Source organism: Misgurnus anguillicaudatus, chromosome 22 (genome assembly GCF_027580225.2).
Source record: "Misgurnus anguillicaudatus chromosome 22, ASM2758022v2, whole genome shotgun sequence".
Taxonomy (NCBI): Eukaryota; Metazoa; Chordata; class Actinopteri; order Cypriniformes; family Cobitidae; genus Misgurnus; species Misgurnus anguillicaudatus.
Genome location: NC_073358.2, coordinates 8974144 through 8990301, shown reverse-complemented (window position 1 = coordinate 8990301; position 16158 = coordinate 8974144). Strand labels below are relative to the sequence as shown.

General features: G+C 37.2%; 1 protein-coding gene and 1 long non-coding RNA gene across 2 annotated transcripts in view; one reads left to right on the top strand and one right to left on the bottom strand.

The window, feature by feature from the left end:
- Window positions 1-16158, top strand: part of notch1b (notch receptor 1b) — a 63707-nt gene that overhangs the window by 40805 nt on the left and 6744 nt on the right. Inside the window, exons 16-30 of the mRNA XM_073861004.1 lie at window positions 4178-4297; window positions 4374-4526; window positions 4601-4829; window positions 6207-6408; window positions 6524-6677; window positions 6772-6952; window positions 7366-7502; window positions 9431-9688; window positions 9770-9882; window positions 9974-10545; window positions 10637-11062; window positions 13021-13169; window positions 14031-14241; window positions 14336-14426; window positions 14579-14741. Of these exons, the coding sequence (XP_073717105.1) occupies window positions 4178-4297; window positions 4374-4526; window positions 4601-4829; window positions 6207-6408; window positions 6524-6677; window positions 6772-6952; window positions 7366-7502; window positions 9431-9688; window positions 9770-9882; window positions 9974-10545; window positions 10637-11062; window positions 13021-13169; window positions 14031-14241; window positions 14336-14426; window positions 14579-14741 (3159 nt within the window). The remainder of the gene's footprint in view (window positions 1-4177; window positions 4298-4373; window positions 4527-4600; window positions 4830-6206; window positions 6409-6523; window positions 6678-6771; window positions 6953-7365; window positions 7503-9430; window positions 9689-9769; window positions 9883-9973; window positions 10546-10636; window positions 11063-13020; window positions 13170-14030; window positions 14242-14335; window positions 14427-14578; window positions 14742-16158) is intronic.
- LOC129429336 (uncharacterized) lies at window positions 586-1978 on the bottom strand. The gene is made up of 2 exons (XR_008639178.2): window positions 1589-1978; window positions 586-798 (listed from the first exon to the last, which is right to left on the bottom strand). It is a non-coding gene; the product is annotated as an uncharacterized lncRNA (long non-coding RNA).

Here is a 16158-nt window from a genome sequence, read left to right as displayed (position 1 = left end):
CAAGCTTCGTCAGATAGCATCTACTTCAAAATGCAAATTGTACGTTAGCAGCCAATGTTGATCATTAACCCTCTGGGGTCCGACCATTTTGGGACACTGTCAGAGGTTCTGACATGCTCTTACATTTGGTCTTTTTTCAGTTGCTTTACAACATAATAATGGCAAGTGTCTCATACCACTGTGTTCAGCACAAACTGGGCTAAAATATTATATGAGCTACATGTATGTACATGTTTGTATTTTTGAGAGAAAAAGGTTTATGCGTGGTTTTTTAAAAAGCTAAAATTTTGAGTCACTGATATAAGTCCACAAAACCCATACTAAACATGTTTTAACAAGACTTTCCTAAACAGAATCTAGTAGTCTAGAGTTTTTCTTTAAAATGATGTAAAAATCATCCTGCCTACTCATTCACATAAACCAGTATGTTTATTTAGAAATTGTAAGACACTTTTTGTTTAGAGGGGCCGTATGCGAGAAGGATTGATTGACAGCTAGCAAACAAAGGCTCGCATAATGAGCTGCATAATGAGCTGCATAATGAGGGAGGAGGGAACTACAGTAAAGAATGTGAGGACAAATGAACATGTTTGTTTGAGGTTTATTAAGAAGTTAACAATATAATCAAAATAGAAATGAAGGTCAGTAGGACCCTATTCAAAAACTTAACTTGTATAAGAAACTGATAAACAACAGAGCTGTAAACTTCATGTGGCTCATGTTACCATACAACTTTATGTCCAAAGAGTGTTAATATGTTTTTCCACTTCATAGTTTACTGATGAGAGGGATGCAGACCTGTAAGAGAGTTATGAACAGCTGTTAGCATAAATTGTCCACAGAAATACCCTTACATACATAACTGATGGGTAAATGATAGCACTTATAACGGTGGTCGCCTAAACTCAATATACTGTATAAAAAAAACTTGGCCTAGGCGGGTTTCGAACCCGGGTCTACCACATGGCGGCCTAACGCACTACCGCTGCGCCACCATTAGGTCACGTGATTAGTGTCTTTCACACACCTAGGTAGACTGGCCAAGGTAAATTTATAATAAAAAAAAAGGCGAGTCTCCGTGTAAACAACGCGGAGCTCATAATAAAGCGGTGTCGCGTGTAAATCGCAATGTATGGAATGCGTTGCATGTAAACAATATCATATTACAGTAGACCCCCCCCCCCCAGTGCAGCATTAAGTTACTCAAAGTTGCCATGAAGGATACGAAAGTGTCTACTGTACAGCATGTAACAATGAAATCCGCCATTACGTGATCACGCGTACTCGTTTGTAAATAAGCATGTAAACATGGAATCTTACAGCACACACTTAAAAGACACAGCAGTGCAGCATTACTCAAAGTTGCCATGAAGGATACGAAAGTGAATAACTGTGTCTAACACTGTACAGCAAACAATGAAATCCGCCATTAGGCCTACGTGATCACGCGTAAGTTACTCGTTTGTAAACAATGCGAACGTTTTTCAATCCGAGGCGTGCAGTCTGTTGAGGTTGCTTATGTAGGTTGAACTGCACAAGCCATAACATATTACATGATAGCAAATATAAATGAAGACAAATGACTTACAGTTTCTTCAGGAATATATCCGCCTCCATTGCGCCTTCCATTGTTCTTCTTCTTAGGTAACGTTAAAGATAAACGCTTCTCTTCCTCAATGTCCAGACATAAATGAAGATATTCCTCACGTGTGTGTATAAAGTTTATAATCCAAACATGCGCTAAAGTCTTTAAATCTTATCAAACATTACGCTTTGCTGGTTTGAACAGCTCGTCTCTTCATTACCATGTCAACAGCGTGTGGGCGTGACCGCATTAGAGATAATGAGCTCAGCCACGAAAAACGGTACTCTCTTTACTTCAGTGCAGATTATATAAACAGGAAATATTTGTTTTTGATAATAATTAGCTTGTTTAAAAGTAGACATTTCAGGCTTTCTTTGGATATGTGTATTATGTTTGTGTGACGAGAGTTTCAACTAATTTTTGTAACGTGATTTGAGAGACAGCTGGCGGAGACAGAAATGTCTGAATGAGTACCCTGTTTATTTTCTTTATTTGACAAAAACACAAAGATCTGTTGTTATTGTGAATGTACACTAATTTAAGAGGACCCTTTAGAGTTTCAAATGATGTCAAACACGTAAGTGTTTGATTATTAATGATGGAGTATTTTAAGTTGATTCTGCTATGATAAGGAGAAAACACGTCAAAACGCGTCCCCGCGTTTTTGGACTCCTGGGGGTTAAAGGAATATTCCATTTTCTTAAAAGAAAAATCCAGATAATTTACTCACCACCATGTCATCCAAAATGTTGATGTCTTTCTTTGTTCAGTCGAGAAGAAATTATGTTTTTTGAAGAAAACATTGCAGGATTTTTCTCATTTTAATGGACTTTAATAGACACCAACAATTAACACTTAACTCAACACGTAACAGTTTTTTTCAACGGAGTTTCAAAAGACTATAAACAATCCCAAACGAGGCATAAGGGTCTTATCTAGCAAAACGATTGTCATTTTTGACAGGGAGAATAGCAGATATACGCTTTTGGAGCACAACTTCTCGTCTAGATCCGATCCGATCCAGATCTGGTGTGCGACCCCCTTCAGAATAAGAACTTACGTGTTACACACGTAACATCATGATTGGACATATTACTGTCTTGGTCATTTTATCATTTTGCTTTACATTTGAGTTTTTTTCATAACAAAAAACTAATTTAAAGACAAAAAGATTAATTGGCAAATTTATAAATTAAAAAACTGCAAATATCGGCCGATATATACATCATCCACTCCAATATTTCGATCTATTACTACTCGTAGTAAACAGTAGCTAGCTTTGTAATGTTTTTCATTACAAAAAAAACAAATTTAAAGACAAAAAGTTTAATTGACAAATGTATAAATTAAAAAACGGCAAATATGTATATATATATATATATATATATATATATATATACATCGTCCACTCCAATATTTTGATCTATTACTACTCGTAGTAAACAGTAGCTAGCTCAGCCTGATCTCACGAGAATTTTTATGTATTTTACGAGCTGGGTAATCGTACAGACAGTCCTTTAACAGTAAATTCTGATTACGCATGAGATTATGGCGAGTATCTGGCAAACGCGAGCATCTCTTTTATCATAAATCCTTTAGACGCGTCAGCAGCAGGCACTTATTTTGATAAGACACGTGATGCACAGGTTCACTCGACGCGCCAACACATATTTTGAAATGATGAACCACACACATGACGTGCTACATACATGTTGTGACGAACTTCGCATCATGTGCCCTCGAAAAAAGAAGTCACCGGCCACCACTGCCCCTAACCCCACATCACGGGGCAAAAACAAATTGTTTAAAAATGTATGAATGTGGTCATACAAATTCATATGAATGACCAAACTTGTAAGATATGTACAAATTGCCATGAGGTAGCATTGGCTAGCTAAGAGTATTTTCATTGTAGATGAATTGATTTTAATTATGAGGAGATTGAGAAGCTACCATGCTAAAGTAGCTTCTCCAACAGTATCTATGAGACACTGAGCATCACAATAAAGTACACTGAAGTATGCAGTATTAAGACATCCGGTCTTCCTCAGCTGAGCCCTTGTTTGTTGACAGTGGCCCTGCGATAATTTTTTGGTGACGACACAGGACAATGTGTTTTCAGTGGATTACATTTTTTTCCAATCGCTGTGTTATTTGACAAAACAGATAATGATGTTCTGCTTTTGGAGCTGAAATCATATTTATTCCCAGCGACTCTTTTGGAAAAATCCACACCGTTATATCAAGAATAACAAAAATTGGGTTTAAGCAGGGTGGGAACAGGAGCCTGTCATATTTCCTGTTTGCACTGTTTCCTCTCTCACAGAAACACAAATGGCCAGACAATGACAGGAAAACCTGCTGGCTTCCTGCAGGGGTGGGCCGTCGTGAAAACAGGCCGAATGTTCTTTGCTTGCTAGGACTGACAGGCCCGAAATTTGTGATCCTCTATATTTAGTGACAAAGAGCGTCCTTTAAAAATGTCTCCTAAGAACTCTTAAATAAAAAAGATTAGAATGAGAAAACAGTTATGGAGGAGTAATTTTACGTGCACACAAAAAAAAATCAAGTTTTTGACATTTTATCCACCAGGTGAAAACTGTGAGACCCTGTTGGCCCCATGCAGCCCAAAACCTTGTAAAAATGGAGGTGTTTGCAGAGAGTCCGAAAACTACGAGAGCTTCTCCTGCGTGTGTCCGGAAGGATGGCAAGGTCATCATTTTAAAACATTATGCATACATATGTGTGAATCTCCTTTCTTTGTTGTAAACCTTGTTTCCTACCGTAGGCCAGACATGCGAGATCGACATCAACGAATGCGTCAAAAACCCTTGTCGAAATGGCGCCACCTGTCAGAACTCCGTTGGCAGCTACAAATGCAGCTGCAAGTCGGGCTACACGGGCCGCAATTGCGAGACGGACATCGATGACTGCAAACCCAGTACGTGTCCTCCTACCGTTTTACATCTTCATCTCTTCTACGTTGATTTTCTAAGCCTATTTATTTTCATCCAGATCCCTGCAGTAACGGAGGATTTTGCAAAGATGCCGTTAATGCGTTCACCTGCACCTGCCTGCCTGGTTTCCGCGGCAACAGATGCGAGGAGGACATCAACGAATGTGAGAGCAACCCGTGTAAAAACGGCGCAAACTGCACAGACTGCGTAAACAGTTACACCTGCACCTGTCCGCCCGGCTTTAGCGGGATACACTGTGAGAATAACACACCAGACTGTGCTGAGAGGTAAGATTTGAGTCTTTCACATTATTGCACAGGTCATGGGTTTGAATCCCAGTGAATGCATTCAATTGTAAAATGTATACTTTAAAGGGACACTCTACTTTTTTTGAGAATATGCTCGTTTTCCATCTCCCCTAGATGTAAACGTTTGATTTTTACAGTTTTTGAATCCATTCAGCTGATCTCCGGGTCTGGCGGTACCACTTTTAGCGTAGCTTAGCACAATCCATTGAATCTGATTAGACCATTAGCATCGCGCCTTAAACATAATCAAAGAGTTTTGATATTTTGCCATTTAAAACTTGACTTTTCTGTAGTTACATTGTGTATTAAGTCCGACGTAAAATTCAAAGTTGCGATTTTCTAGGCAGATATGGCTAGGAACAATATTCTCATTTTGGCGTAATAATCAAGGACTTTGCTGCTGTAACATGGCTGCATGGGCGCAATGATATTATGGAGCACCCGAAAATAGTGCCCTGCTATTGAAAGATAATAAGGGGACTATTTTCGGCTGCGATGTAATATCATTGCGCCTCCTGCAGCCATGTTACGGCAGCAAAGTGATTATAGTTCCTGGCCATATCTGCCTAGAAAATCGCAACTTTTAATTTTATGTCGGTCTTAGTACACAATGTAACTACAGAAGAGTCAAGTTTTAAATAGGAAAAACTTTGAAACTCTTTGGTTATTTTTAGCGTGATGCTAATGGCAGATACAATGGATTGTGCTAAGCTATGCTAACAGCGGTACCGCCAGACCAGGAGATCGGCTGAATGGATTCCAAAATGATAAGAATCAAATGTTTAACTCTACGGGACCTGGAAAATTAGCATATTTTCAAAAAGTGGAGTGTCCCTTTAATTGCACGGTAAGTTCACATAGATGTAAAATTGAGAGCAAATATTTCTAACATGATTTGTTTCTATTTTGGATACAATTGTTACATCCAAAAGGCTACCAAAGAAACGTATTTACTTCCATAGAAACAAATATTAATGAAAACAAACAGAAACTCACACGCATGAACAATTAGCCAAAAAATGAAGTAACCCTGTACACCATTGTTGGTGTCAAAGTGGCATGAGGTCTTAGCCAAAACCTGAACTTAAAGATATTTGTTATAAGGAAACTTTGTTTAAAAAAGAAACAATTATAAAAACAATGATTATAGGTCAGTAAATGTATGCCTGTCCCCTGATCAGTTTAGTAAAATCATTTGTCCATTAGCGCCCCCTTTGATGAACAAATGATGCTGCAGCAGCAAAGCCCATGATATATAAATGATTTAAGAAACATGCAAAGCTGTTTAATTGTTATTACTGGAATTAAATCTGTGTATTTGAACAGATTAATCATCCATATTTGTTTTTCACCCAGCTCTTGTTTTAATGGAGGCACCTGCGTTGATGGCATCAACAGCTTTACCTGTCTATGCCCCAAGGGCTTCACGGGCAACTACTGCCAACATGACATCAACGAGTGCGATTCCAGACCCTGTATGAACGGAGGCACCTGTCAGGACAGCTATGGCACATACAAGTGCACCTGCCCACAGGGCTACCAGGGTCTCAACTGCCAGGTAACACAACAGAGATGATACAAAATAGATCTCTAATTCGTATTAATAATTATTTTAGATGGAGTAACTGCATAGATACATGAATTAATATAAATCATTTGGGATTGATCCTCAGGAGCTGGTGAACTGGTGTAAACCATCTCCCTGTAAGAATGGAGGTACCTGTAGGCAAAGTGGCACCAGGTACAGCTGCCAATGTCAGACGGGCTGGACCGGTCTTTACTGCGACGTCCCCAGCGTATCTTGTGAAGTGGCTGCCAAACAGCAGGGTACTACTGTGTGTTTTTACTTCAGGCCTACATGTTTCTCATTTCTCCCATCACTGCTCAATTTACAAATTGAAAATATTTTCTTGCCCTTTAGGAGTCGAGGTGGCACGGCTGTGCCGTAACTCCGGCCAGTGCCTGGATGCTGGAAGCACACACTACTGTCACTGTCAGGCCGGATACACGGGCAGCTATTGTGAAGAACAGGTGGATGAATGCATTCCCAATCCCTGCCAGAATGGAGCCACATGTACAGACTACCTGGGCGACTATTCTTGTGAAGTAAGATTGCAAGTTTAAAGACTAAAGTTTATGAAGTGCATACTCTCATTACTGTGGTTTAATAAACTTCATGCAAATTTTGGAGGACATAGTTATTAAATTAAGCTGGCATATTACTAGAAACAGTATGTCTTTTTATTAAAGAATGTTATTTAATTAAAATAACATTGAAAATTAGTAAAAGATTCTTAAGTGCACCCTCTAGTGTACATACAGCACAATGCAATTGACAGTGTAAAATAAATGCACCTGCACTTGGAAAAAATCACATTAGTATCATGTAAATCTCTTTTTGTTAAAGAATTGCTTGTTTTGCAAAGAAAGGAAGAAACTGCCAAGTAAACAGAAAGAGCCTTGTTTTATGTTTGCCATCAATTTACTCATCAATTTTCTTTTTTTTCTTTTTTTTTGAATGTGTGCCAGGTTATCATGGAGTGAACTGTTCCATTGAGATCAATGAGTGCCTTTCTCAGCCCTGCCAGAACGGAGGCACATGCATCGACCTGATCAATACCTACAAATGCTCCTGTCCACGGGGAACACAAGGTCAGCCATCACTTCCTCCTCTTGGTTTGCTTTCTGTACCTTTCTTTGTTAATTAAGACCCGGCAGGCTAACACTTTTGCTTTTTGACGGATTTAATTGTGCATGTGAAAGGATGTGCTGAATACATCTCAAATTTAGACTTTTAATTTAAAAATTGGAAATTAATAACCTAGGAAAAATTATATTATATTTTTTGCAATAGTTCTTTTTTGTTCGCATTGAAAATTTGATGTGCTGCCTACCTAGAAAGCATTATTAAGAAATAATTTACCAAAATATGAAAATTCTGTCATAATTTATTCACCCTCGTGCAATCCTAGATGTAAATAACTTTTTTTCTTCAATTTAACACAAACAAATCATTTTACATAAAAACGCTATCATGTTGTCTTATTATGTCGAGGTCAATATGGCAAAGCTCCAAAAAGCACATGTGACCCTGGACCACATCTGAAAGCTGAATAAATAATAAAGCTTTTTATTGATGAATAGGACAATATTTGGCTGAGATACAACTATTTAAAAATCTGAAATCTTAGGTGCAAAACAATCAAAATATTGAGAGAATCGTATTTAAAGTTATTCAAATCAAGTGCTTAGCACTGCATCCATTCACAAAAATTTTAATTTTGATATATTTATGGTAGGAAATGTACAAAATATCTTCATGAAACATGAACTTCACATAATGTCCTAATTATTTTTGGCATAAAAGAAAAATTGATAATTGTGACACATAAAATGTCTTTTTGGCTATTGCTACAAGACCAGGTCCAGGGCCATGTATATCAATTAATAAAGTTATCCAAATGACTCCAGACGGTTAATAAATGTCGTCTGAAGCTAAATTATCTAAAATAAGGCAATACATTTATGAATTGCTGGATTTACATCAATCTTAGTAAAAAAAGAAAAGCCAAGCTGGCAAGACGGAAGAAATATTGATTTATAAATATCTCGGTTTATTAATTCAACATAAAAAAAAACATTAATCATATCTAATTAAACTAAATTAGTGTAATAAAAATTGACAAAATTACCCGGATTTTGTGTTTGCTATGTATTTTGAGGCCTATTAGATTGTCACAAGCATGTTAATCTGAGATCTTATCATAATATGATATTGAATCTCTAAACCAGCGATAAAATGTTTGCCGATACCTCTATTGTGATGCAATTACCTTTCGAGCATATATCAATCGTTTTATTGATATTTACAGACACAAAAAAGCGTCTTTTTTCTGCTGCTACCACCAATTTTGTTGTTGCATCTATCTGACACACAGGCAGACAGTATTTTCAGTAAAAAAGTTTTTGTTTTTGTTGTTACACCCCCAAGATTTTATATTCTTTAGCTCAGCGACATGCAAACGTCAAACTATTTCTACATAAATCAGTCCCTCCAGAAAAACGTGATTGTCGCATATCAAAGTCCGTATATTTATGCAGGGGCCGAATTTTTTCAAATACGCCGCACTTTCGCCGCATAAATTGCACATTTCCGCGTGAAAAATATGCAAGGCTTGCATGATTTCATAATCCCCGCATTTTCATAGCAAAAAGTCATGTATATCTTAGCAAAAAGTTGAAAAATGTTGCATTTACTTCACACAACAGCAGCCATGTCCCATGTAGCAATGTGAACGTTATAAAGTAACGTTATGAAGTGACGTGAACATCATTGAAAAGCTGCAAATCACGCAATTTTTGCAAGTTCTCGCAATTTCATTGCATAAAATTGCATAAATATCCTGCATATTCCATCACATTTTTTAAGAAAACGTGCCGCAAGATCAAGGATTTTTGCCCACTGTACACAGACCCTCGCGTATGCGTAAAAACTGAACTATAGCTTAACTTAAAGCCCTGTTTTATTTAAGTACAGTAAGATGAGTTTTTAATAACACATGTCTTTGCTCCTGTCTCAGGTGTTCATTGCGAGATCAACATCGACGACTGCACACCCTTTACCGACCCTATCACACAAGAGCCCAAGTGCTTTAACCAGGGCCGCTGTGTGGACAAAGTCGGCGGGTACCACTGCATATGCCTGCCGGGATATGTGGGTGAACGCTGCGAGGGAGACGTCAACGAATGTTTGTCCAACCCTTGTGACCCTCGGGGTACACACAGCTGCACACAGCTCACGAACAACTACCGCTGCGAGTGTCGTACCGGCTACACGGGTACGGCGAGCTACCTTGGACCACCTTTCTTTGTGTTTTTGGGTTTTTGTGATTGACACAAGCTTATTTGTTTTCCTGCAGGTCAGCGCTGTGATAAAGTGTTTGATGGGTGTAAGGGAAAGCCATGTCGGAACGGAGGCACATGTGCTGTGGCCAGTAACACACCTAATGGCTTTATCTGTAAATGTCCACCGGTGAGTATAGTACTTTTTTTGAAGGTGGCATATTAAATTTGTGGTAAACCAATTTATGAAAAACGTTTCGCAACTCATGTCTGTCTCTTAGGGTTTTACGGGCTCAACCTGTGACTACGACGCCCATGCCTGTGGGAGCCTTCACTGTAAAAATGGCGGCACGTGTGTTTCCGGTAACAAGAGTCCTAAATGTTTATGCACCCCTGCCTTTACTGGTCCCGAATGTCAGTATCCCTCAGAAGGACAGTGCACTAATAACCCCTGCTACAATGGCGGCACCTGCGAGTACATCACTGAGGCTCCATATTACCACTGCGTCTGTCCCAAAGGCTTCAATGGACTTTTCTGCCACATCCTGGACCACAGCTTTCCTGGTGGCACCGGGCGAGACATCACACCTGCTCCGGATGTCAAGGTCAGCTGCGAGATAGCGGAGTGCCTGAACAAGAAAGCCAATAAGATTTGCGATAGCGCTTGTAATAATTACGCCTGCGATTGGGACGGAGGGGACTGCTCGCTGAACTTCATGGATCCGTGGCAGAACTGCTCGGGCGCGCTGCAATGCTGGCTCTATTTTAATAACGGGAAGTGCGATGAACAGTGTCACAACGCCGGATGCCTCTATGATGGCTTTGACTGCCAAAGACTAGAAGGCCAGTGCAAGTAAGTGCTTTAAGAAAATTATTCTTTCAAATATTATGTGCTTTTTTAGCATAGACTCCATTTCTAATCACATTGTTTTCCTCTCGTACAGTCCACTTTACGACCAATACTGTAAAGATCATTATGCGGATGGCCACTGTGACCAGGGCTGCAATAACGCTGAATGCGAGTGGGACGGACTGGATTGCAACAGAAACGTTCCCGAGAAGTTAGCCGCCGGAGTCCTGGTTCTCGTGGTGCACATTATGCCGGAGCAGCTTCGAAACAACTCTTTCGGGTTTCTGCGGGAGCTCAGCCGGGTGCTGCACACCAACGTGGTTTTCCAGCGTGACAGCAAGGGAGAAATCATGATTTACCCATATTACGGGAACGAGCAGGAACTGAGAAAACACAAAATTAAACGCTCTGTGGACGACGCTTCTGGTGACATCCTGAGCTCGGTGAAAAACGGTGTTTATAATATTGTCGTGGAGGGAGGGAGAAAGCGCAGAGAGCTGGACAGCATGCAGATCAAAGGGTAAGAATGTGAAAAAAAAATTTGTCGGCTTCACACATCGTGCATCTGTGACGTGCAAGCGAATAAAACAGGTTAACTTTCAACTCTACATAGAAAATACAGCGAATTTGGAGTTACTAGGTTGAATATAGCTTTAAAGGCGCATTATATAATTTTTATAACCATCTCTGGTTATGACAGAAATGCAATATAATATACATAACTATATTATCAGTGGTGCATAAAGACCTTACAAAATTAACTGTATCCTTTTAATTACCTTAGAATGACCCGTTTTTATCTACATACACCTCCTTTACACAGAAGTCGCTATTTTGCGCCACCATGTTTCTATAGTAGCCCTAAATGGACAAAATGCTCCATAGAGTGCATTTCTACGTTGTCTCAGACAATGACTGGTTTGTCCTGTGGTGGCTACCATAGCTTTCCTACTTGTTTCGAAAGGTACGGGTGAGCTGTGAACTGAGCCGTTGGTTACAATTCACAATCTCACCGCTAGATGTCACTAAAAAATTTTATAACTAGGTGCGGACACGCTTGAAAAAAACGAGCGCGACGTACCTCCATTATGAGCTCACATACCGCGCGCCTACATTTGAAATAACAAACTTGAGCGTGCAAAAGTGAATCAAACGAAATGTGAATCGCCCCTAAAGCTGCACTCTGCAACGTTTGCCGCTCTGTCACCATCTCAGTTTGAAATAAAATTGCAGGTTGTTTAATGTACTTATCTTTGTTAGTAAGGTGTTGCCGCTTTAAATAATGACCATAAAATAAAAGTTCAAAAGCTTTATTTATTTATTTTTTAATTACATTTTATTTTATTTACCAAAAACGTAAGGGGTTGTCGCTTTAAATAATGATAATAAAATAAAAGATCAAAAGCTTTATTCAATATTTTATTTTTATTTTATTTTATTAACCAAAAAAGTAAGGGGTTGCCACTTTAAATAATGACCATAAAATAAAAGCTTTATTTATTTTTTATTTTATTTTATTTACCAAAAAAGTAAGGGGTTGTCGCTTTAAATAATGACCTTAAAATAAAAGATCAAAAGCTTTATTCAATATTTTAATTTTATTTTATTAACCAAAAAATTAAGCCGTTGCTGCTTTAAATAATGACTATAAAATAAAAGATCAAAAGCTTTATTCAATATTTTAATTTTATTTTATTAACCAAAAAATTAAGCCGTTGCTGCTTTAAATAATGACTATAAAATAAAAGATCAAAAGCTTTATTCAATATTTTATTTTTATTTTATTTTATTAACCAAAAAATTAAGGCGTTGCTGCTTTAAATAATGACCATAAAAAAAGATCAAAAGCTTTATTTTTTTATTTACCAAAAAAGTAAGGAGTTGTCACTTTAAATAATGACCATAAAATAAAGGATCAAAAGCTTTATTCACACATACAGTCTGAAAAATTACAGTAAATTTAAAGTTTGTCCTTTTCTGGTAAATATATGAAAACAGCTATTCACACAGTGAGAAGACCACAATTATTATAGATTTTATCATCATAAATGTTGATTCACATGAAAAGAGAGACACATTTACATCTACAATTATTAGAAATGAAACCAAACTTCAAAATGTAGCCAAAAAAAAAATCAAATCATGGGTTTACATATTGCATGTAAAGTGATTAACTGCAACCATGTGACTAACTTGCAACGTGCCCATTTTCAATCCTCGGAGAGTAACCTTCTCCCATGTTGCTCCAAAAAGATTAGCAACATTTTGCCACATTTGCGAAAAATCACAATCATGGGTTTTCAGTGGTTTTCCAGTGTTTTAGTATGTTTTTAGCATGTGATGTGGAGTATGAACGCTGTAACCTGCTAATACAGGTGTCAGATTGAACATGTGCTGCCTGGCCCACAGTTTTAAGATGTGTAAAACCGGCTTTATGCTGTAAAGATGTTATTTCATCTTTGTTCTGACTTTCATCAGCTCTGTGGTGTATCTGGAGATCGACAACCGTCAATGCTACCAGCAGACCTCCGAGTGCTTCCAGAGTGCCAACGATGTGGCGGCCTTCCTCGGAGCTTTGGCTTCTAGAGGGAACCTGAACGTGCCTTATTACATCGAGACTGTCACAAGTGAGTTTTCAGCATGCACACACACCTCCCGGTCGGCACGCGTAGAGCGCCTTCCCATAATGCCCTCGATCAACATTATGCACACTCCCATGTATTCCGACAGCATTCCCTACCAACCCCCAACCTTTAACCCCACACTCCGCATGCCGATTCCTACCGCGGATTACAGGGATTGCTTTGAAGTTTGTGTATTTGTTCTTTATAACAATGAAGCAAATGCACATCAGATGGACTAAAAAATCAATGAAGCAGTCTGGCGCCAAAACTGCTAATTGATGTAAAACATGTCCAACTCATTTGTCCCAACAAGATACGTGGATATGAATTTAAAATCATGGGGGCTGGTGCAACCTTAACCTTGTTTAACGTACCAGGACTAAATACATCTCCAAGGGTTTAGGTGAGCAGAGTTTATCATTTCAAAATCGTTAGCGGAGAGAGTGCGAAAAAAGGACGGAGGAGGAAAATTGATCGGGAGTGTGCTAGAAGTTGGGAGTCTTTGTTATCTCGAAAATCCTAATAAATCCTTCGTCTCTACAGCTTAAAGTGTGCGCAGTAATTTGAAGTTCATTAATCCCTCCCTTTTTTCCCCTTAAAGAAGAAGTGGTAAAGTTGTCTCCTGGTACCCTGGGCTGAGAAAGGGGAGAGGAGGTGTTCTGTTCCCTTTCTTCTTTCCTCCTCTTTTTCTTATTTGCCATCTCATTCTTTTTGATGAGGAGCAGTTAGCAAATCTGATTACCTCAACACACGTCTAGTTTGTCCGCCCATCTTCGGGACGATTCGCTTCTTACCTTTGAGCAAGGAACCGGACCTGTAACGCCACTTGTGGGACTGACATGTCGACCCTTCCTCCGGTTTCAGGCAGGATCGAGGAGCCACCCGTAGAGCTCTACCCAGTGTACGTGGTCCTGGCGGGATTGGCGCTGTTGGCCTTTGTGGCCGTGGGAATGGTCGCCTCTCGTAAGCGACGACGCGAACATGGCCAGCTCTGGTTTCCGGAGGGTTTCAAGACTAGCGAGCCGAGCAAGAAGAAGAGGAGAGAGCCGGTCGGCGAAGACTCCGTTGGTCTGAGGTCAGTACGCCATGTCGTCTTTGGACATCTTGGGTTATGAAATAGTTGTTAAATATGGTTTTGGTTCACACGTGTCTATGTCTAATGGGAACAGGCCACTAAAAAACTCTTCAGACATTTCATTAATGGATGACAACCTGAATGAATGGGGCGAAGAAGAAACATCAGACACTAAACGCTTCAGGGTGAGCAGAGTAACTCCTCATATCTCTCTTTGATCAAAAACAAGTTTTTTATATTTTCATCTGTTAATAAAAGCTTTTGATTCATTGTTATTGAGAAATGATGAGGTTGTATACAATATAAGTTTTGTGAACATGTTGTTCCTCTCTGTCAGTCTGAGGTGCAGGCGATGCTGGAGTTAGATGATCAGACTGATCACCGCCAGTGGACGCAGCAGCATCTGGACGCAGCTGATCTGCGCATCCCCTCTATTGCCCCCACACCCCCTCAGGGCGAGATAGAGAACGACTGCATGGACGTCAACGTCCGGGGACCAGGTTGGCCATAATTGCATATAATTATGTCATATTATTCATCTTCATTTCCATCCTTTCTTAAGAAGCATTTGATCAAGGTCGATTTTCTCAAGATTTCATAATACACAAGAAAATAAAAAAAAGTAGCTACTGAAAAGGCAAGGCAAGTTTATTTGTATAGCACATTTCATACACAGAGGTCATTCAAAGTGCTTTACATAGAAATGAGAAAACAATATATAAAAGAGAAAATAGAAAATGTAAAAATAAGAGATACACGATAAAATTACAATAAAAACAAAGATACATGAGAATTTAAAATAACAATTAAAGAAAATAAATGTGATTTTAATACAGTTTAAAATGTTAAAAAGAATAAAAACATGAACGGCACAGTATATACTACCCAAAACCTAACATTCATCTTATCACGAAAAGCAATTTTGTAGTATATAACTATTAATTATTTTATATATAATATATTATAAATATTTTATATATTATATTATAAATGTATAATGTATTATTAATATTTAATACAGAATATATAATAAAATCCCTATGAAAAAATGTATTAAAATACATTATTATATTATTTTATATAACCTTTAGGTCATTGATTTAATAATATAAAATATAAAATGCTCTCTTATTTGTGAGTCGCTTTGGACAAAGCGTCTACTAAGTCAATGAATGTAAAAAAATTCTAGTTATATTATATAATATTAAAATTGTATATATTAAAATATATTTCATTTTTCATAGTTACATAATTTTACAAATTAAATTATATGAAATTATGTACATTTATGTACCTATAATTATTATTAATAGTAGTAGTATACATAATATTATTATTCAAGATTATTATTTATTATTTTATAAGTATGAGAAGTATGTTCAAAATTATGTATTTATTTTTTTAAATATATCTTTATTGTATATTATATTTGATTTATTTTAGTATTACATTATTATTATTATTGTTATCATTATCATTTTTATCTATCAGTAGTATTAATAATATTATTATTCATTATTATTATATATTATATTTGATTTATTTTAGTATTACATTATTATTATTATTAGTATTATTATTATTAGTATTATTATGTATCAGTAGTATTAATATTATTAATAATATTATTATTCAATATTATATTTATTATTTTCTAAGTATGATAAGTATGTTCAATATTATTTATGTATATATATTTTAAATATATCTTTATTATTCATTATATTTGATTTATTTTAGTATTACATTATTATTATTATTATTATTATTATTATTATTTATCTATCAGCAGTATTAATATTATTAATAATATTATTATTCCTTATTATATGTATTATTTTCTAAGTATGATAAGTATGTTCAGAATTATTTATGTATTTTTTATTTATTTATTTATTTTAGTATTACATTATTATT